The sequence below is a fragment of the Phoenix dactylifera genome, chromosome 8 (genome assembly GCF_051530095.1).
Source record: "Phoenix dactylifera cultivar Ajwa chromosome 8, Ajwa_hap1_PhDact_Kaust_v1.1, whole genome shotgun sequence".
Classification (NCBI taxonomy): Eukaryota; Viridiplantae; Streptophyta; class Magnoliopsida; order Arecales; family Arecaceae; genus Phoenix; species Phoenix dactylifera.
This window is the reverse complement of record NC_143197.1, coordinates 21,601,336-21,623,625: the sequence shown is the minus strand read 5'-3', so window position 1 is coordinate 21,623,625 and position 22,290 is coordinate 21,601,336. Positions and strand designations below refer to the sequence as shown.

The 22,290-nt window shown below is 41.0% G+C and overlaps 2 protein-coding genes across 9 annotated transcripts; one reads left to right on the top strand and one right to left on the bottom strand.

Moving 5' to 3' along the window:
* Positions 1 to 8,302: 8,302 nt before the first annotated feature.
* Positions 8,303 to 18,492, bottom strand: LOC113463499 (putative F-box/FBD/LRR-repeat protein At4g03220). Of its 8 annotated transcripts, none has more exons than XM_088703062.2 (6): positions 18,164 to 18,438; positions 17,552 to 17,600; positions 13,479 to 14,249; positions 13,255 to 13,403; positions 8,933 to 9,112; positions 8,303 to 8,732 (listed from the first exon to the last, which is right to left on the bottom strand). In XM_088703062.2, the coding sequence occupies exons 2-6, from the start codon at positions 17,589 to 17,591 to the stop codon at positions 8,442 to 8,444; spliced, it is 1,431 nt and encodes a 476-aa protein (XP_088559188.2). In that variant the 5' UTR covers positions 17,592 to 17,600; positions 18,164 to 18,438; the 3' UTR covers positions 8,303 to 8,441. The 8 variants fall into 8 exon arrangements, with proteins under 8 accessions (XP_088559188.2, XP_088559186.2, XP_088559189.2 ...); XM_088703060.2 differs by lacking the exon at positions 18,164 to 18,438 and adding an exon at positions 17,991 to 18,145; XM_088703063.2 differs by lacking the exon at positions 17,552 to 17,600 and having other exon boundaries at positions 18,164 to 18,298.
* A 2,854-nt stretch (positions 18,493 to 21,346) lies between these two features.
* LOC149753029 (3-phosphoshikimate 1-carboxyvinyltransferase 2-like) lies at positions 21,347 to 22,290 on the top strand. Its single transcript, XM_089924910.1, has 3 exons — positions 21,347 to 21,589; positions 21,690 to 21,807; positions 21,915 to 22,290. Exons 1-3 carry the CDS (start codon positions 21,351 to 21,353, stop codon positions 22,134 to 22,136), a joined length of 579 nt encoding a protein of 192 aa, XP_089781036.1. The 5' UTR covers positions 21,347 to 21,350; the 3' UTR covers positions 22,137 to 22,290.

The following is a 22,290-nucleotide window of genomic DNA, read 5'->3' as shown; positions in this document are numbered from 1 at the left end:
ATCACCACAATCAATATCAACTCATCTGAAGCATATATGGAATAATCAAGTAAACATATATGCTACTCATGAATATGCTCAACAGATCATAATGCTGGAACATACAAATCAGGTGTCAATATGCTGAAATCATCACTAGACAGCTGTCGGAAGGTGGGTTTTACGCCCCAGGCGAACCAGCAACAACTCCCTACTGTCACATGCATATGCAGGATAAGACACCATATCGATAATGTAAATGCTAGACAGCTGTCGGAAGGTGGGTTTTACGCCCCAGGCGAACCAGCAACAACTCCCTACTGTCACATGCATATGCAGGATAAGACACCATACCGATAACATAAATGCTAGACAGCTATCGGGAGGTGGGTTTTACGCCCCAGGCGAACCAGCAACAACTCCCTACTGTCACATGCATATGCAGGATAAGACACCATACCGATAACATAAATGCTAGACAGCTATCGGGAGGTGGGTTTTACGCCCCAGGCGAACCAGCAACAACTCCCTACTGTCACATGCACATGCAGGATAAGATACCATACTGATCATGTAAATGCCGGCCAGTATCCAGAACAGAAATCCATCTCACATCTACATACTAAACGGCACCTCGCGGGAATTCTACATCCGCGGAAAGCCATACTGCACCTCGCGGGGTCTTACTATGCCCGGCGGCAAGCAGAATATAAGTCGTAGGACCGGCCGATCCTACGCCTAGGGCCGTGTCCCCCCTAGGAAGGGACTGGGCTCCGCCCACCCAGAAGGCTACTATGTGCACAAAGGCCGATGTTCAACCCCATCGACTATAGATGTCCTGCAGATACTGCCAAGCCATGCATAAATGCCATAATGCACCCTCCCAATACTCTACTAAAAAGGAGTATAATCAAGATTACCACTCACTCGATCATGACCCAATCATAAACTAACATCAGGGTTAGGAGTGAGGGTCAAGGAAGTGCAATACAACTCAATACACCACTAAAAAGGCTCTACAAATCTTTGAAATGGAGGAAATGAAATCAATTTACAAAAGAAGTTATTTCACAATTTGGAACCAATTTAATTACTCATAAAAGAGTATAATCAAGCTACGACTCACAAGTCTTTAAAATAGAGGAAATGAAATCAATTTACAAAAGAAATCATTTCACAATTCGGAATCAATTTGATTACTCATCAACCCCTCGTAATTCCTCTCAATGTTCCCTCAAATGCATGTACAGAATAATCAAGCATGGAGAATCAAGATTATAGAGGAATCTACTACAATATCAATCAATATGCTCAAGTGGAATCAATTCACACTTGGCGACATTCATGAAAATGAATTAAGGATGCTCATAGTGCAAAGTACATGACTCCCACTCACCTGTCAATCCGGCACAGCCCTGATACGCCTCCAAAAATCTACAGCAGGCAGTGGGAAACTTCTTCCTCTTGTTTCCTAGCTTCTTGCCCAACTGTGACATGCATTTACAATACATTTAGTCTTGTATCGAGGGCTATAATATACGTGCCAATTATAATATAGGGAACTTTAATTGATTCAACTCCCCGTTCCCTAAATCTTTTCTTTTCTTTCTTTTTTTTCTTTTTTATTAATTAACTCACCATTTATGTGTATTAGGGACTCCCTTGCATGAGTACAAGGTCCCCTTAGCTTAATCTGGGCTTAATATCCTATTATGGCATGAAATCCCCTATTTTCCCACTCGGATGAACAGTAACCCGGACCGACAGCCGGTTACTTCATCCTGGGTTTGATCCACTTTCCAAACTCCAAATTTGATGAAATTTTTACCTAACATTCTACACTCATATAGAATTTCAAAGAGGTAATATGCATTGCTATCGAAGGTCGTTTGACCCCCTAAATAATTTTCCGAAGTTGGGACTTCGACACAGTTTTTCCGTAGTGCCGGAAAAATTTGTCAAAATCTGATTCTTCCTCTTTTAACCGCCTCTACAACCCTTATCCGACCCCTCTAGACTATATCCACCCTTTGTATAGCCTAATGTCATCAAAAGACTAGATAGGGACGGATATTTACCTTTTTCTTTTTGGAAATCGAGGTCCTTGCGTAGAGGGGAAGGAGATCTATGTTTTTCCCTTCAGCTGGCAGCGCAACCAGGATCTCCTTCCTTTTCTTTTTCTTCTTCTTCTTCCTCTTCCTTTCTTCCTTTCATTTCCTCTCCTTCTTTTTCTTCCTCTCTGTTGCCGTCTGTGAACCCCCTCCCTCTTTCTTTCTCTGCTTCATTCCGTAGCTCAAACCCTCCAATTAAATCACATCAAAACACTATTCACCCTTTTTTAATATTATTAAATTCCCAATTTGCCCCTGCCACTTCAACGGATCTACAGTTATGCCATTAACTTTTGATTCCTTCCCATTTTACCCCTTATATCAATTTTAAAGGACTATTCTATCCCTTTTTATATAAAAAAAATTTTGGGGTTATTACACATGCAAAAATTTAATCAGAACCTTGTGGCTTTAGCTTTTATCGAAGAGAGTATTATTTTCTTATCTATTTATCACTTTCCACTCTGATTGGGACCTATCATTGGTATCAGAGCCAGGTTCAATGGCGTCTAACAAGGAAAGGATCGAGCTCTTGGAAGCTAGACTAGGTGGAAAGTGATAAATTTCTGTATCTTCACACCATCAACAAGCTTTCGGAAGCTGTGCTTTCAACAAAGGAGCCACCAAGTCGCCACAACTACGAGCGAGTAGGGTCCTCCCGGACGTACCGTGAAGACAACAATGGCGGAAGGCTGGTCTTCTCATCCAAGACAGCCAAGCTGGAGTTTCTGAGGTATGCGGGAGATGATCCAACATCGCGTGGCCCAGTTTTTTGACTACCAGGGCACTACCGACAACCAGAAAGTCTCTTTGGCATCCTTCCACCTTGAGGGGGAAGCCAACCACGGGTGGTAGTGGGTGTGTCAGGCATACATAGAGGAAGGTCGGTCGATGACGTGGGTGGTATTTGAAGAAGAATTATGGGCTCGTTTTGGACCCACTGACTGTGAGGATTTCGATGAAGCTTTATCAAGAGTCAAGCCGGGTCCTTACGGGACTACCAGAGGGAGTTCAAGAAGCTTGGCAATCGGGTGTGGGGATGGACACAAAAAGCGTTGGCGGGGATGTTCATGGGAGGCTTGAAGCCAGAAATATCAGATGGAATTCGCATGTTCAAACCTAAGACACTGAAAGAAGCCATCAGCTTGGCGTGAATGATGGATGAGCAGCTCTCATGACAAAGGAGGTTCATGCAGCCAACACCACCGGCTTGTGCACCACTAGCCCTTCTGCCTGCGACTCGGGCAGTGCCAAGTGCACCAATTAGGAGGCTGTCCTGGGATGAGATGCAGAAACGAAGGGCACAAAGATTGTGTTTCAATTGTAATGAGAAGTTTACGGCGGGACACAAGTACCAAGGGCCACAGTTGTTGCTACTGGAAGGTCAATCCAGTAACAGCTCAGTCATATATGAAGAAGCTACAAAAGTGCTGCCATTGGATGATAATCACGAAGAGCAACTAGAATCTGAAATGTCCTTGTAGGCTTTGACGGGATGGTCTACACTGCGAACCATGCGAGTGGCTGCCAAAGTTGGTTCCCATGAGGTCGTGGTGCTGATTGGTAGCGGGTCGACCCATAACTTTATCAGTGATCGTGTGGCCAGCCTGTTTCGGTTACTCGTAATACCAACCGAGTCATTCACAGTACGGGTGGCTAATGGGGAACGTCTAAAATGTCAAAAAAGGTTCGAGAAGGTACAAATGAACCTGCAAGACATTCTATTTTCACTCACACTCTATTCTCGTCCTTTAACGGGCCTTGATCTTGTGTTAGACGTCCAATGGTTGAAAATGTTAGGATCGGTGGTTTGCAATTAGAAACAGTTGACCATGGATTTCCAATGGGACAATCAAGCAAGGCGGCTGCAAGGATCCGACAACCCACCCATCCAAGTCGCTTCCTTAAAGACAGTCTCAAAGGAGATAAGCCAAGGGCACATGTTGTTTGCAGTTTGCCTACAGACCGTGGCAGAGATGTCGCAGGAAAGCATGCAACAAACTCTAGAGGATTATGCTGACATTTTTAGTGAGCCTACACAATTGCCACTAGTAAGAGAGATTGATCATTACATTTCTCTCAAAGAAGGCACCGAGCCTATTAATGTGCGGCCATATAGATACGCCTATTTTCAAAAGGCGGAGATCGAGAAACAAATTCAGGATATGCTCAAGATGGGCCTCATACGACCTAGCACCAGCCCCTTTTCATTTCCAGTACTGTTGGTGAAAAAGAAGGACGGCAGCTGGCGGTTTTGTACCGATTATCGAGCACTCAATGCCGTCACTATCAAAGATCGCTTTCTCATTCCCACCGTGGATGACATGTTGGATGAGTTGCACAGTGCCTCCTATTTCAACAAACTAGATTTGAGGGCTGGGTACCACCAGGTAAGAGTGCACTCATCCGATATTCCTAAAACTGCCTTTAGAACACATAATGGCCATTTTGAGTATTTGGTTATGCCTTTTGGCTTGTGTAATACCCCATCAACTTTCCAAGCCCTCATGAACTCTATATTTTGCCTTACCTCTAGAAGTTTATTTTAGTTTTCTTTGATGATATCTTGATATATAGTCCCATGTGGGATATGCATCTAGAACATGTTAAAAAGGCTTTGGAAATTCTGAGACAACAACAGTTCTTCATCAAAACAAGTAAATGTATCTTTGGCAAACAAGAACTAGAGTATTTAGGGCATATTGTCACGCATCGGGGGGTAAAGGTAGATAACAAAAAAATTGCAGCCATGGTAGCATGGCCCCAACCTACTAACATTTCGGAGTTGCGTGGATTTTTAGGCTTGACAGGCTACTACAGAAAGTTTGTTCAGAATTATGGCATCTTAGCTCGCCCTCTTACTAATCTTCTCAAAAAGGGGCAGTTTGGATGGCATGATGAAGCGGAAGCTGCCTTTAACACCCTCAAACAAGCCATGACGTCCACGCCTATCCTAGCCATGCCCAATTTCAATGACACCTTCGCTATTAAAACGGATGCCTCCGAGGATGGAATTGGAGCGATTCTCACTCAACAAGGCAAGCTAATTGCCTTTATGAGCCAAGCCTTGGGAGTCTCAAAAAAATCATGGTCCACCTATGCTAAGAAAATGCTAGCCATAGTGGAGGCAGTACGTACTTGGCGGCCATATCTACTGGGAAGGAAGTTTTTCATCCAAACTGATAAGTGTAGTCTCAAGTATCTTTTGGAGCAACGAGTGGCCACCCTAGAACAACAAAAGTGGGTAGCCAAACTTCTGGGCTACGATTACGAGATCACTTACTGACAAGGATGCGAGAATTCCACCGCCAATGCCCTCTCTCGCTGACCAAGCAATCCTATTCTTAACCATTTGTTTGTACCGTAGGTCACTATTTGGGAGGATATAAAAAAGGCTTCGGTGGGGGACGCCTATATGGACCTGGTGGGCCACTTAGCTAAGAAGAATCCAGAAGGGCCCTATACAATGCGAGATGAGCTAGTTTTTTACAAAAATAGAGTGGTGGTCCCTCAAGAGCCCACAATCCGCAAGAAGCTATTGAGTAAATTCCATGATAGCAAGCTTGCGGGCCATTCAGGCATGTTGCGGACATTCAAGAGGCTGGCCCAGCAGTTTCACTGGCCTTCTGTGTACCAGTCAGTCCAGGAGTATGTCATGCACTACGAGACTTGCCAGAAAACAAAGACAGAAACATTGGCACCCGCAGGTCTTCTTCAACCATTACCCATTCCCTGTCAGGTTAGGGATGACATTACCCTCGATTTTATTGAAGGTCTACCAACTTCTTACGGCAAGGACATGATTTTGGTGGTGGTAGACAGATTAAACAAGTATGCTCATTTTCTTGCTCTAACTCACCCCTTTACTACCAAGACTGTGGCCGAGAAATTCGTTGAAGACATCGTCAAGCTTCATGGCATGCCAAAATCAATCATCAATGACTGAGATCACATCTTCATCAGTAAATTTTGGCAGGAATTTTTTGCAATGTCAAACACCAAGTTGAAAATGAGTTCCGCCTATCATCCCCAAACTGACGGACAATCCGAAGTGGTTAATAGTTGTGTTGAACAGTATTTACGTTGCTTTGTCCATCAATGGCCACGTAGGTGGAATGCTTTCTTGCCATGGGCGGAGTTTTGGTATAACACAACCTATCAAGGGTCCACTGGGATGACCCCCTTGCAAGCTTTTTACGGTCGTTTGCCCCCACCCATTCCACTCTATTCAGATGGCTTGTCCCAGGTGAATGAAGTCGATCAAAGTTTTCTCACGAGAGATGAATTACTACAATAGTTGAAGACCAATTTGGAGCTAGCAATCAATCGTATGAAGCAAGGGCGGATAAAAAGAGGAGGGATGTCACATTCCAAGAAGGTGATATGGTATTCCTCAAGCTACAACCATATCGCTAACATACCGCTTTTAAACGAGCACATCAAAAGCTGGCCAGCCGCTTCTATGGACCATACCCAATACTGCAGAAAATAGGCAACGTTGCCTATAAACTCAAACTTCCGAAAGGAGCACGCATTCATCATGTCTTTCATATATCGCTCTTAAAGAAGTATGTTGGGGAGCCGAAAGAGACGAGTTTGGAACTACCACCCATCGCCGATGACAGGAAGTCGTGTTGGAACCAAAGGAAGTCATTGATACGCGTTGGGTGAAACAAGGAGATAAATTTGTCGAAGAAAGTCTGGTCAAATGGCGCCGCCTACCTATCAAAGATGCAACATGGGAGAATACTGATATGTTGCTGAACCAGTTTCCTATAGTGGACCTTGAGGACAAGGGTCCACTCGGTGGGGGAAGTATTGATAGACCACAAAGGTCGAGCAAGGCACCAAAGAAGAATCCCAAGTATCTGGGATGAATAGAAGACTCTGTCAACAGCACATGCAGCACATGCGGCAAGACCAAGTCCATTAGCTGTTGGAGCACTAGCTGTTGGAGATTTATTTGCATTCTGTTTAGCATTTTGTTTTAGCATTTTTGTTTAGCATTTTGTTTGCACGTTTACTGTTTTGTTGCACCAGAACCTTTAGTTTCAGCATTGCTGTTGAAGGAAGCATGCAAAGATTCAATCAGAACCTTGTGGTTTTAGCTTTCACCGTAGAGAGCATTATTTTCTTATCTATTTATCACTTTCCACTCTGATTGGGAAGTCAAAGTATAAATTTAGGTCGCTGCTATCTAACACCCAGTAACTTCGTCAACTGAGCCGTTTGGCACCCTCTTGTTCAATGATTTTTCAATTTGAGGGAAAATTATGCTTGTACATGCTATGTCATATTAATTGAATGCCTCATGATCTCACTTAGAAAAGGAAAGGAACATGAAGGTTTTGCAGATCGTGAGTCCAATCTTCGTATTCGGATTGGTGCGAATCAATCTATGCATTTGGATTGGTGTCAATGTCTTCAGCAATCCATTCCCAATCCAGTTTCGAGCTTGCAACTGCAATCAGGATGCAGTCTAGCCTATATGATGGACCTATGGGTCGGAAATTTGGATTATGGGATTCATACCCAGTACTATTCCTAGTTCGCTTGGATTTGATACAAAAACCCCATGCGGTAAGCATTCTCCAAGGTTTCCATCGAGTTCATCTTTAAAACAATTCTGTTCTTGAGAAAGGCAACCCCAAAGATCTGGAGAAATTGGATTCTATTTCAAGTCAAATTGGTTCTGGGTCAATCTAAAGCCAACCCATATAAGCAACCAACCAACACCCAAACCCAATATAATTAATAGTTCTCTATTTTATTCCATGTAGTTTCCCTCATTTTAAAAACAATGGTTACAGAGATAATGGACAGGACATGGGATTTTGGAATGTGAAATTCCATTTGGATCAATTTATACTTACCATATATCCTAAATTTCTTAGTTTGCTATTATTACGATGATATATTTTAACTTAAATTTAATTGTATTGTTTGCGTTCTTTGGATGCCATGTTTTGCTTTATGTTTAATTATACATATAACTGATAAGTGAAAATTAAATTGGTGGGCGAGCATACAGTCAGATAAATAAATCGGTTGGTTGTGGATTTATATTTTTCATCTAATTATAAATTGATCGGCATGTATTGAGAGTCTTCTGGACCTGAACACCCCCAGTAGGGTTACATTAACTTCACAGACTCACCAAAGATCACCTGTTTTGTTAGTGCAGTGGAAGCATGGAAAATGAACAGCCAACATGCCAACAAAATATGATTTATTTCAACTAAACTTAAGGCACAATCCCAATTGGCAAATTATTACTGAATCTGTTAAAGTGAACAGAATAGCACTGCAAGATCATAAACATCATCAAGCCCATGGAAAAGCCATTCAACTTTAGGGACATGACACAACAGCATCCGGCGAGGCTTTTGTAAACTTCATCAGTTTCTCAGCCATCTGAGTCTTCATAACCTGATCCACAAAAACCTGGCCTGAAAACAGAATAATCATTCTCTTCAAGGTAATTGCATGTTCGAGCAAGAATTGCATAAATTCGATCTCGTGCTCCTTTCCTCTAAATCCATATATCTTTGCTTCCGACAGATGATCCAACGGTCTCCTCTGATAACTCCAAGACTCCCTCTGGTCAAAATGGGATAAATCGGGGAAGCTATTATTGAGTTCCTGAAGAGTGAGAAGGCTAGTCAGAATAGTCCGAGATACGATTAGTGAGCCATACGAGCTACACCCGCACAAAAAATACAGCAGGTAACCAAATGCATGAATGGTAAAGAAGAAGCAAAAGTTGAAGATTATGGAAGTGGATACTTGGTTACTATAACAAGCATTACTTAGTTTCAATAATGTAACTAATGCAAACAAACCTCTTGAATGTGCTCATCAATGGTGTGGATATGAAGAATCTCCAGATTTGAGCAGCTCCTGATTAAGCATGAGACTCCCCGAAGCACATGGTCATCAAGACTCACCAACAATGTCAAGTGCTTTAAATTAAACAATTTAGTTGATAACCCTTCTAACAGCTCCTTGTTTGAATGTAGACCCTGTAGTATACAAGAGAAAATATATCTAAAAATATCATGCAGAAACAAAGCTGAGTTGAAGACCCATAAATCAGCAAGGTTCCACAAAAAACGACAGTGAGCATCACTTGACAGGCCAAATAACAAGTATAGATGAAGACAATACTTGAAAATAATGTTGAAATTTCTCAGAAAGAAATTTTCAAAGACTAAGGTAATTTTATTTAAGAACTTGCACCGTGCAATTAATCCAGAGATCAAAGAATATACTAACAACAGTTCAGAGGGGTAGAACACTAGAAACCATTAAAGAAAGTTCAAGCAGCTCAAGAATCATCATGATAACTGGCAATCCTTTTGGCCAACTTGTCAATCATGTCCTTTACCTAAAAATTCATCGCAAGAGCTTCTTGAACTTTAACTCCTCTCTCACTGTTATCTAGTCGAATGGAATTCTCTGCAGTTTAAAGTTTAGAGAAACTTCAGCAATATGTTTGGTTGCAAGGATAACTGCCTGGAAAACTTATATTTCTGAAAAATAGCACCCAAGCACATTCAATGCATGTTTTAGACAGAAAAACATAAACTTAGATATTATAGTAGATATACATTACAAAATATGAAAAATAATTAGATTTTTTAAATTTGTTCATACACTTTTTTATTTTTCCACATCTCTCTACTGTCACAAATATCATAATTAAATATCAGATTTTTTGCATTTTGGAGTCTCTATTTTATCGATATTACAAATCGACCCATATAATGGCGACCCAAATTCCAAAAAACCTCTTCCTTTAGTATTCTATTGCTTCAATTTACCATGGCCTCGGTTAATCAAGGGCATTCCTTGGTCAAAACCTACCTCTTCTTCCTCCCTCCTCCAGTGCCGCCGCCACCTCTCTCTTTCACCGCCTTCTCCTTTCTCTCTTTTTTTGATGGCAGAAGGGATTGCCTTCTTCTGTCTCTCTTGCGAATTCTATTTCTTAGAATGGGAGGCCATACACCGGCTCCCTGGGTTAACAATAGTAACAATGGCAACCTGCTAAGTTAGGAGCATAAAACCCTAGAAACTCGAGGCTTTAAAATCTCTTCTTGCTTGCAGCAGGTTTGGCAGGTCCTCTCAATTCTCCATTCCTCTGCCTTTGATCCATAGTCTCCACCTTATAGATTTCATGATTTGAAAATGTCAATGGATTTTAGGGGCTTTCTTAAGTTCTTGAAAAGATTTGATCAAGCAAAGGGGTCAATGAGCCCATTTAACCTTTAAGAAAACGAGCACTGATCGATCTCTGCTATTCCACCAAAGAGCAACCTCGACTTGCCAAAGCTTTGCTCCTAGGAGGTCCTTTTCAGCTCCTCAATTTTTGCCTCTAGTTCTTTGATCCTCCTTCCATCACCCCTCCTCCTCGCCACCAATCTCAGACTCCAGGCTCTCTACCTCAAGCCTCCAAGCTTCTTACTCTGCCTCCAAGTGCTTGGATCCCTCCTTAAATCAACCGAGCTCTTCATCCTTGGAGGAAAACTCATCACGAGAAAGGGAATGGTGGCAATAGTCTCTTTGGGGATCTTTTGCTCAAGGAGCTGATTGTGTAAGCGACACTACTCCAGGAAGATCACGATCCCTATCATGGCAGAGCAGGATGGCACTGAAGCAAAGGAGGTTGTCAGGGATGAGGAAGGTGGCACAGACCATCTCGAGGGCATAAGCATAGGGAAGGTAGTGAAGCAATCTCCATCCACAAGCTTGCAGGCGGCGAAGCACATGATGGGAGGGAGTGCTTGCCACTTCTAGCGAGAACAAAGTAGTGCAGCTCCTTGATGACAAGGTTCGCCGTACCGGTACCGAACCCCGTACCGGTGCCGCACTAGTATAGACGTACCGAGTTTCGGTACGGTACGGTATACTCGGTACCGACCGTGCCGACATTGGTGTACCGATACCGGTACCTATCGGTATGGGTACGGTACGCTCGGTACCGACCGGTACCGACCGGTACCGACCGGTACCGACCGGTACAGCGAACCTTGCTTGATGATATACTCCGAGTAGCAGATGGATAGGGCCGTGTCGAGCTTGGACTCAATCTAGGGGATAAGGATCATCAAATGGCCATAAAAGTTGGAGGCAATGGCAGCTAGGGAGGCAGAGGCCATGGTAGATGAGGAGCGGTGGAGGGAGAGGTAAGGGAATTTGGGGGTGAGGAAAGACAGTAGGAGCTATGCTCACACATGATCAATGAATAGGGGTTTTTTTTGGGCTATTTTGTTCATCAAAATTAATGGTCCTCCCGAAAATATCTGCTTCATCAGGTACTATCAATGGAAGCTCAACCCAAGTTTTTTTTTGCAATATATGTCAAGCTTAACCCTTAAATATTTTCCATCCATCTACAGCTGATATTTTTATCGTTTGCAATTTGTATACTCTCATAATTTTTTTTATGGTGTCCTCTCTATTTGCAACATAATGTTGCATTTATTGTTTTAATTTATTTATTCTCACAAAATGATCTTAAGAGAATAACAAAAAGAAGGAATGGTTTTAATATAATCTCATCAAAAGGAAATATTTGATTACATTTTCCTTTGTTCGTTTTCTGTCATAATTCTTTTTTTGTATGACTCTTTCCTAATATGTTTGTAACTAAGTTTTCTAATTCTTTCTTTATTGGTTTTTTGAGGATTAGTCCTTGAAATATATTATGTTTGCATACTAATCCTTGTCAGTTCTGTATTTGTATTTTAATCCCTGCAATCTTGAAACTTATTGCTTGTACAGTTGCATGTCCCTCGAAATAAATTAGTTACATGATAGGACATTCTACTTATATTCTTCTAGTGATGTTAATTCTATAACTTCTAGACTAATTCTATAACATCTGTAAAGAGTGTCCAGAATTGATACGAGAATAAAAAGACTAGGCAAAGCATGATTCTTATTATGTCATCTGGGTGCAGACGAGAGAGGACAGGCTAGTTGAGCAAACAAATGTGAACTGCAATGTGATAAAGAGTGAGAATGAGAAAGGAAGAGAGAATGTGTGTGTATGTACGCTAGAGAGAGAGACTCATATGAATAAAACTCTTGGTGAATATAAAATTCATGGGAGAAAAGAAAGAGGAAAGGTTCAGATAAAATGTGGATAACCCTATCTTAAATAGTATCACAATGACAGTACATATAACAAATGGCACAAGTTGGATCTATATATTTCATACAAATCATATCCCCCTACTGACTTAATCAGTTTTAAGACTATTTCCATTCAAATACATTGAAGTTGACCCTGATGTCAACCCACTACTCAGCCGGGAAGATGTGAAATATGAATCATGTGTGCTACAGATGCAGGTAGATTTATCACAGCTCTTTCAACAAGTGCAGACATAAGTTTCCATGATATGTTCCACTACTCAATGATGTTATGGGAATTCATTTCCATGATCATACTACTATTAAAGCAGCCCTAAAAGAACCAAGTAGAAAAAATGCAAAATCATCTAAATAGGAATTAGAATTTATCCACTGCCAGAACAGGTCCCTTGGGCTACCAGACTACCAAAACTACACCTACCAAAACTTCGACTTAAAGCAACCACTCCGTAGGTGGGTAGTCCATCTACAAAGAAGTTAACTCACCAAAATGTCACACAATTGACTAGCAGAAACTAGAACGGCAATAAAACCACCAAACTAGATGATATTTGTAAGTTCTAGCCTGCTTGTTGACGTTCACTTTCAGGATTATTCTTTGTTAAGATGGATTGCACAACAAATTTTTTCATCCTATATTTTCACCACTTGATTGCATTTAGTGTTTTGAATTAAGCATAAGGAATGCTAAGTTCTTACCCAAAAAACCCTGATGACTCCATTTAAACAATTAAATTGTCTCTATAAGAACCAAAATGATAACATTCACAAATCACCTAGCGATCAATTAATTATACAAAGCTTGCACAAAGAAGGTAAAAATTCTGTGACTGTGTGCAAAAGGGCAAATGAAAAAAAAGAAAAGAATAACTGAATAAATAACATCAAATTGTGTCATGACTCATGGTTAACAGGTGGTAACATTATCCAAGGAATGCAACAAGGGGACCAATCATTGCTATTATAAAGAAAGAAAGAAGAGCATGCTGTTAGAAAAGAAACATACCCAAAGGCAAGGCATTTCCACATGTAAAGTTTCAGCACATGCAAGATGATGGAGAAACTTTCTTGCATTTTTCATATACGATTCTTTCTTCTCTGGATGATAGTGAAATACAAGAGATGTATGTGCAGATTTTAAGCATGTGAAGTTTCCTATAGAAAAATTATCAGTAATGTAATCCAACCATTCAAAAGTTTGAAGACTTGGAGCCGCAATCTCAACCCAACCTGTATCAATTCCATAAGTAAAGGAACTCTGCACACTCAAGAAACGTAGTTTCCCAGCAGAGACATGCAGTTGATCCAAGTCAAAACAGTTTTCGACATCAAGATGTTCAAGAAGTGAGCAGTTGATGTTAAGACAGTTCAACCCCATGCAACTTTTAAGACTGCAGCTCCTAAGGAGAGGATAGTGTTCCGAAGTCACATCCAGGATTCCATTATCATTAGTAAGCTGAACCCCTAAGAGAGACAAATGCTCAAGTGAGCTAAAACACCCAGAGGCAGGCAGTTTGAGATCTCCATGCAATTTCAGCACCCTTACTGATTGGCAAAAAGACACCTCAAAGGGCCTACCATGAGGCAGGTCAAGATATAATTCTTGAACATTATGTTCAACTGCAAAACGGACCCAAGTTTCAAGAAAATTTGAATTTCTTGCTTGTTTAATTGAGAGATGATATCTCTGTATTTGTTGCGCCTTATAGCAACTCTGCACTTTGTTGACAAAGTGAACAAATTCATCTTCTCCATTGGCAATTGAAAATTCATCATCATCAAAGTCAAGGGTAGGGACAGAAGTCCACAGGTGTCTCCATCTCCTCGCAAGAATGCTTGTCTGCACGACGTCAATTGTGGAAACAAACGAGAATATGTGATAAATGATGGCATCATGTAAACAGCTGATTCGATCAGCTTCTTCTTGAGACTTTTTTTTCTTGCCAAGTTCTAGCTCCTGAACATTGGACTCGGATGCTACCATAGTCTGCATTACCTTATCTGCATCAAAAATAGAGAGTAAGAATTGGAAAAGCATGAAATTTGGCAAAGAGAATAGATCTACTGATCTTTACCAGGAAATTTTTTAGTAAGAATTTGATCAGATACTTGATAATTCTATGCAAGCAATTTGCTTTCGTGGAACTACAGAACATAGAAAAGGACGAAAAAACAAGTGAACCACTTTTTGACATAAAAACTGAATGTCACAAGGCTGAAGCACTTCATTTCATCTAATAGAATTTATAACCAAATTATCCAGAGATATGAGATGAATAGATAATCGTTAAAATGGAAATGAATGTGTTTACAAGGAGAAACAACCTTTTGACATAATTATGGTGTCTATTAATTTTCTAATATCTGAATTATAGGTTAGCTCCTTCCATTTAATAGAGCAAAACAAAAGGTCGTACCATTGCCTATTCCTTTTATGTTGAAATTGGCTTATCAAGATGTAGGGAAAATCATCTCGACCATGATGAGAAAAACAAATATAACACCTTTATAAGAAATAAAAATAAAGAAACATTCACTATGGGAGGAAACAAGAGAGAAATTTGCTGAATAGAATTTTCTTTTTTTTTCCGACTAAGCACTGAGTAGCATATTTAACATTGCATAAGAACAACAGAATTATGCAGAGATATGAGATGAATTGGCAATCATTAAACTGAAATTAATGTGTTCGAAAAGAGAAAAAAACTTTTCCGCATAACTATCATGTCTATTAATCTTCTAATATGTGAATCATAGAAGCTGGTAACCATAATGCCCACTCCGACAGGAGTTTCTTGGAAATTGAATAGAGAAACCGATTTGAAGTAGGTTTCATGAAGAACAGAGTTCAAGTCCCCCCGGCATGATTTTTCCCTCATATCCCAGACTCGTATTGAACATCCCAGACTCGTATTGAACATCCCCCCGCCTTAGTTTTTCCCACATATCCAAACTGATATTAAACATGAGTGACATCATGTGGTTTCCTAGAAACAGATGAGATTCCGGTGTGAGATTCCGGTGAGAAACCCACAAAAACACCCTAATGTGTCAGTATTGCTCCCACTCCTCTCTGTTTCTACTTCTAGGCGGACTAGGCGCCAACCCTAAAATGAATTAATTAACAGTAAAGAAAATCCAACAAGGGGACTCTCAACAGATAAGGAAAATATAAAAAAAGAAAGCTTACATAAACAAAGAAGTTACCTACTTTATATACAGTATATACAATTTCACCAATACTACTTGGCATAGCATCACATCTAGTGCCATTGAAATGTGAGCCATAGGATATTACAAACTAGCTGTATATTTTTTTCTTATTACACTAACACCTATATTTTTTTTCCAAAGACTTGATTAAGAAAGAAGACGAGACAATATAAACAACAAAAAAAATCTTTTTATAACTAGTTTCTCCATGCTTTGCTCTCTCTCTCTCTCTATGAATGAATGAATAATATACATATATATATATATATATATATATATATATATATATATATTATGTCATTGTTTCCATTTCCCATGGGGGGGCTTTTTTCAGGATTGTTCCCACTTCCCGCCTTCATATTGTTTCTCACATCCATTTCCCCTGGTGGCAACTATGACTTAAACAGAAGGTTGGTTCCTTCCATTCATTGGAGCAAAACAAAAGAGAGCACAGTTACCTATTCCTTTTACTTTGAGATCAGCAAAAAATGATAGAGTAACAAATCTAACACCTTTATAGGAAACAAAATTAAAGAAACATCCACTATGGGAAGAAAAAAGAGAAACACACTGAATAACATTTCTTTTTCTTTTTCTGGTTAATCACTGAATAGCATATTTATCATCGCATAGGAACAACAAATTTATTCAGTAAAAACTGACTATCATATAAAAACCAGAAATATGCTGAAAACAAAAATTATAAAATAATATATATTGACCAAGAATTCTTCATTAAGAATACAAAGTGACAACTATTTAGAAAGAGTGAGCAACTGGAATCCCAAATTTCATCCGTCCATAAAAATAAAACCTTAAATCCTTTTTATATATGGAAAAAAAAAATCTCAAAAGACCAACAATAAAAACAGCTATCAAAAGCGCACAAGCAATCTACAACCCAGGTATCTGTTAAAATATACTAGATTTCTAGGTTAAACATAATAGCAAACCAAGCCCAAAGATTTCACCCTATCCATTACACATAAATCTTATTCACCAAATCCAAAAAACCAATTGGCACAACTCAAAAACAACAGACAAAGTCCTTGATCACTCTAGGAACCAAGTATCTAACCATCAAACAAAAGCAGGCTTTTCTTTTCTTCTTTAAGAATCAAATTGGAAAACTAACTTTTTTCAGAAGACAAAATGTTCCCTTGAAAGTTTTCGAGCTCGAGTGTAGAGAAGCAAAATAGTAATCCATGCCCCAAACTCTTGTCTTCACAATCGCGTAAAAAAACTAGAATTATCTTTTCAACAAAAATCTAAAAGAATACTCTAAAACAGCTATCCAAATCCCATGATCATTCCAAACCTAGTATCTAAATATCAGACGGGCGACTACATTCAGGGGATCAAAATTCCTTAGAAGAAGAGGGGAGAAAAAGGTGAAAGAGATAAGGACCAAGTAGCATTCATTAACATTACCAAGCACATGCATATAGAGAATCATGGATCCAACCCAGAAGTTTTATCCTTATTCATCACATTTAAAACTAATATCATCTTTCAAAACAAAAGCCCATAAGCCCCAGTTAACAACTGCTATAAAAGTCCCTGACCACTCCAAAACCCATATACCTATTATCCAAGTGTCAGATAAAGCGAATTTGTTAATAGGACCAAAAAGAAGGAAAAAAAATGAGAGAGAGATGCACCCAGTATCCCAAAGAGAAACAGAATAGCAACCTGAACCTAAGAGTCTTATTCCTGATTATCACATATAAACTAGTATCATCTTTGAAAACATAAACCCATAAACACAATTCAATAACAGCTACTACTGCGTGGTTGTTTCAAATCCAAGAGCCGAGGCATCAGACAAAATGGCTTCATCTAAAAGATCATATGACTAAAAAAGATAAATGATTAAAAAAAATCAAAACTTGAAACTCCTCAGACTGCCCAGTTCTTTCTCTCAGAAGAACTAATCAGACAAGAAGAGCCGAAATTCAACATCACTTATCACAACTCCATGATGATTTCAGAATCAAATATAATATATATATATATATATATATATATATATATATATATATATATATATATATATATATATATCTGTGTGAGAGGAGCATGTAGCATACCAAAATCTAAAATTATTCCCTGCCCGCCATCCAAAAACATGAACCTCTCCTGAAAACAGAAATCCGAGAGCCCAAATTCAATAACGACAATCAAAAACCCATGATAATATCAAACCTATATAACTAAGTCAAAGAGAAGGATGGTTTTGTTTCATGGATAAAATCAGTAACAAATAAAAAAGGTATCTTTTCGATAAGACAGAATCACAGTGCAATCCAAAACCGTAAGCTCATCAACACTCACTATTACAAAACCCTAAAAACATCTCGTTAGTCAAAAAAACAAAGCCCAAAGAGCACGAATTTAAGAATAGCTCTCAAAATCTCATGATAATTTCAAATACCCCGCATCCAATAAGAGAAAAGTAGTTTTGTTTGAAAAATGAAATAAAAAAAGGTGATTTTTTTCGTGAAGCAGAAGCACGGAACGATCCAAAACCATAATATCATCTCCGCCCATCATCACAAAACCTTAAACCTCCCCTCTAAATCGTAGCGATCATTCCACGGGGCAAACATCCGAAAATCAAAACAAAATAGTGGGTTTTGTTCCAAAGATCGTATCAGGGGAAAAGAGAGGGGGGAAAAAGGACTTTTGAGAGAAGTAATCACCTTCACCGGCTATCTGTCAATGTCTTTGGCGGTCTGAGAACGACGCAAAGGATGATGTGTTTGGTGGAGGAGACAAAGCGGCTTGTCGGACCGCCGGGAGTGCTTAAAAGCATTAAATTTGAGGGTGAGAAAGGATTTTTTTTTTTTTATTATTACACGGTGGCCAACAAAATTAGAAAAATAAAATTTCTGACATCGACACGATCCATCCAAACAAAATCTATCGAAATGGAGCCGCAAAAAAAACAATTCAGTTGATGGCACCGTTTATCTATAATAGAAGCTGCGCCTCCCTAGTAGTCTTTAAATATTATGGAGCATTGGCCTCTTCTTAGTATGCAATCATCGCAACTCATCCTATATTAATTTTTTATTTACACAAAAGGAAGAATATAATAAATTATTTGCACTTTCTTATTTTGCATCAAAGGTTTGTCACGGAAAAATCCGAGACTCATCCAAATCAATTTCCTCTTATTAATTATGTCATGCGAGAGGACTCCTCAATGTTCTCCCTATTCTTACTATTGCATGCACCATTTGTTATCACTCCACTCGGCGAGACGACACCCCAAAAGCCACACCTGTTTTCCAATCTAAGAGTTCCACCCTCCGAAAATGATGTTTCCTTAAAAAGGGTAGATCTTCCGACAACTATGTCTGAGCTCCCATTTAGAGTCAGAATCTTCACTACAGAAAAAGTGGATTTTAACGACGCTTTTTTGCCGACACTTTTTTAAAGCGTCGGCAATATTTAGCCTAGCGTCAACATTTGCCGACGCTTTTAACAAGCGTCGGCAACAGACGACGCTTATAAAGGTCCGGGTAGTTGCGGGCCTAAGACGACGCTAAAAAGCGTCGTCGGAAGCCCACGACCTCTCCAAACTCCAAAGGCGTCGGAAGCCAACGAGCTTGTGTCAGAAGCCACCGCGCTCTCTCTCTCATCCCTCCTCCCTCAACCCAGAGATCGAAGAGAACGGAATGCAAGCATCTATTTAACCCTCCAATCCGTCGCCTCAAACCCTCCTCCTCCTTCCGAAACCCTCGACTACTGCGACCACTTCCCCCCTCCCCCTACCCCTGAAAACCCACCTCCTTACCCCCCGCCCGACCAAGCCGACGGCCAGACTCTCGCCGCTGCGGGCGAGAGGACGCCGGTCTCCGAGAACGGCCTGGTTGCCGTGACCCACAGTGGCACCGACAAGGATGTGTCCGGCGGGGAGGAGGAGATCAATAGCCGCCGCCGCCGCCGCCGCCGCCGCCGCCGCAGTCGCTGGGACCCTCCGGTGTCCGGCGACAGCGCTGGCGATGGGTCTTCTGCTGGCCGAAAGCGAAAGACCCGATGGGCCGATGAGGAGCCCAAGCCGGTCGTCCAGCTCCCTGACTTCATGAAGGAGTTCGTCGCCGACCTCGACCCCGAAGTCCAGGCGCTCAACTTAAGGCTTCTTGAAATCAACCGGCTTCTTCAATCCGGCATGCCCCTCGACGACCGGCCAGAGGGCGCCCGCTCCCCCTCTCCGGAGCCAATCTACGACACCATCGGTATCAGGATCAATACTCGGGGGTATCGAGCAAGGGAGCGGCTGACGAAGGAGCGGCAAGAATTCATCTCCCAGCTCATCCGCCGGAACCTAGTGTTCAAGCCCTCGGCCGACTACCGCCCTCCCAAGCTCCAGAAGAAGCTCTATTCTGGATCCCGACTCCGCCCCCCTCTCCCCCGAACCGCGGATCCTCAAGTCCCGCCTCGTCGCCGGCGAGACCCTCTACGGCCTCTTCCTCCTGCGCTCCTCCCCGACCCTCGCCGAGATCGCCGGCCTCGCCGGCTACGACTACATGGTCGTCAACATGGAGCATGGCTCTGGCAGCATCGTCGAGGCCCTCCCTTGCCTCCACGCCCTCGCCGCCGCCCGCACCCCGGCCATCCTCCGCCTTCCGGAGCTCTCTGCCGCCTGCGCCAAGAAGGCCCTCGATCTCGGCCCCCAGGGACTCATGTTCCCCGTGATCGAGTCCCCCGGCGCCGCCGAGCTCGCCGTCTCCCGCCGCGCGGCGTCCGCGGGAAACAGCAGAATATGAAGATGAGAGGATATCAAGGAAAAATGTCAACTTCCAACTCTGCCTGTCCATGCTAGCATGTGAGTTCTTTCCTCGAATAGTAGTTTAATTTTCTATGAGTAATCTAACTCATGTATTATCATGAATCACAAATTGCTTGATTGCTGGCACATAACATACAACAAGGTTCTTGGAGTTTGATTACTTGACTGTTTATTATGTTAGGTTGCTATAATCATGAGCTTTATTTTGCCAAAAGCAACAAAAGTATGCGATTGGCATGATTAACATCTGCCTATATGCATTTGCAAGGGTATTTGGTTTATTGGAGTGTTTGGGATCAAATATTACAGACCACATTGATCAAGAAAAATCTTCCTTTGAGTAATAGGATTCCACAACATGGTTACAGTGATCATTTTCTGTGCTTGCAAAACAAAGTGAAACCTAATTGCCATCTTTGTGCAGATAATCTGCTGCCTATGATTAGTGGCAGATAATCTCCCAAACAAGTTGTAAATTAAGTGAGGTAGAACCTTTCCCCCACCTTCTTATAAGAAACAGGACATGATGCCAGCAAGAGCCTCTGCAGGGGTTAGGTTGAGTTTTCTCCATCAAAGGGAGGGAAGATGGCGGTGTCAAGATCTCCAACCAACACCCAGTCCCAAGCCTTTCGGTTGCTCTTCATCCTCTCTTTGTTGCTTTTTGCGGAGAGAGCCACAGCTCAAGCTAAGACAGATCCATCTGAAGGTATGTTTGCCTTCGAAGGAAACATTCTTCTTACAGAACTTTTCTTCATCTTGTGGATTCTCTGCTTTCTAATATATTCACACTTCTGAAGGGAAAAAATGATTATAGAGACACTCAAAAATAAAAACAGAATTTATTGATTGTTGAAGAAAGCAATTGATCGATATCAGGTGATTTCATTAGATTTCTCTCAGAAACTATGATTAGACTAAAGCGCTCTCTCTCTCTCTCTCTCTCTGTATTTGTGTGTGTATGTTCTCACTCCTGTGTTAAACTAAAAAACTAAACTCTCAGAATCTAGTCTGTATATTTGTATTATCAACATATGTGCTGCCTTTTATACGAAAGATGTAGTCTGCATATAATTTGGAAGATCCATAAAGGGATGAACTTGGACCATTTTCTTCAGGTGAAACTCTCTGGATCCATCAGCAGTCAGTACTTGACTGCTTTGCTCATGGCAGCTCCCTTGGCACTTGGAGATGTGGAGATTGAGATCATTGACAAACTAATTTCTATTCCATATGTTGAAATGACTTTGAAATTGATGGAACGATTTGGTGTCACTGTGGAGCACTCCGATAGTTGGGACAAATTCTTGATCAAGGGTGGTCAAAAGTACCAGTGAGTTTAGAAATCTGAAGATTCACAATAAATCGATGATGATGCCGCTTGATAATTTTTTTCAACTTGAATCACTTTGCTGCATCGTAACCTGTTGCAGATCCCCTGGAACGGCTTACGTAGAAGGTGATGCATCGAGTGCTAGTTATTTCTTGGCAGGTGCTGCAGTCACTGGGGGTACTGTCACTGTTGAAGGTTGTGGTACAACCAGTTTGCAGGTATTAATAGTTATCTCTGTAGATCCTGAAGCATTTAGCCAACTGGTTGTTTCATTCTTTTGACAAGGGTGTTCCTGCTGTGTCTCTGTTTTGCCCTTATGATGTAGGGTGATGTGAAATTCGCAGAAGTTCTTGAGAAAATGGGAGCCAAGGTTACATGGACTGAGAACAGTGTCACTGTTACTGGTCCACCACGAGATCCTTCCAAGAGAAAAAACTTGCGTGCCGTTGATGTAAACATGAATAAAATGCCCGATGTTGCCATGACCCTTGCTGTTGTTGCGCTATTTGCGGATGGTCCAACAGCCATTAGAGATGGTAAGTTTTAGCTTGCACTCTTGCAAGCTTATAACTTGTTCATATAAATTGGTATCTGAAATTAGTTGGCAGTGATTTGGAAAGCAGTCATCTTATAGCTTCCCTTTCTTAATTTTATGTATCCATAGAATGTCTTATCTTTTATTATAATTATTATTTTTATTA

Excerpts from the sequence above, each read along its gene's own strand:
- LOC113463499 (XM_026809110.4), bottom strand. The coding sequence starts at position 18,014 with ATGATGGGCGGAGATGATATTATG. Across the intron at positions 9,113-13,254 it reads TGGAAATGCCTTGCCTTTGG|GGTCTACATTCAAACAAGGA; the intron begins GTATGTTTCTTT and ends TGTATACTACAG. Across the intron at positions 8,733-8,932 it reads TTGATGAGCACATTCAAGAG|GAACTCAATAATAGCTTCCC; the intron begins GTTTGTTTGCAT and ends CTCACTCTTCAG.
- LOC149753029 (XM_089924910.1), top strand. The coding sequence starts at position 21,351 with ATGAACTTGGACCATTTTCTTCAGGTGAAACTCTCTGGATCCATCAGC. Across the intron at positions 21,590-21,689 it reads AAGGGTGGTCAAAAGTACCA|ATCCCCTGGAACGGCTTACG; the intron begins GTGAGTTTAGAA and ends AACCTGTTGCAG. Across the intron at positions 21,808-21,914 it reads GTGGTACAACCAGTTTGCAG|GGTGATGTGAAATTCGCAGA; the intron begins GTATTAATAGTT and ends CTTATGATGTAG.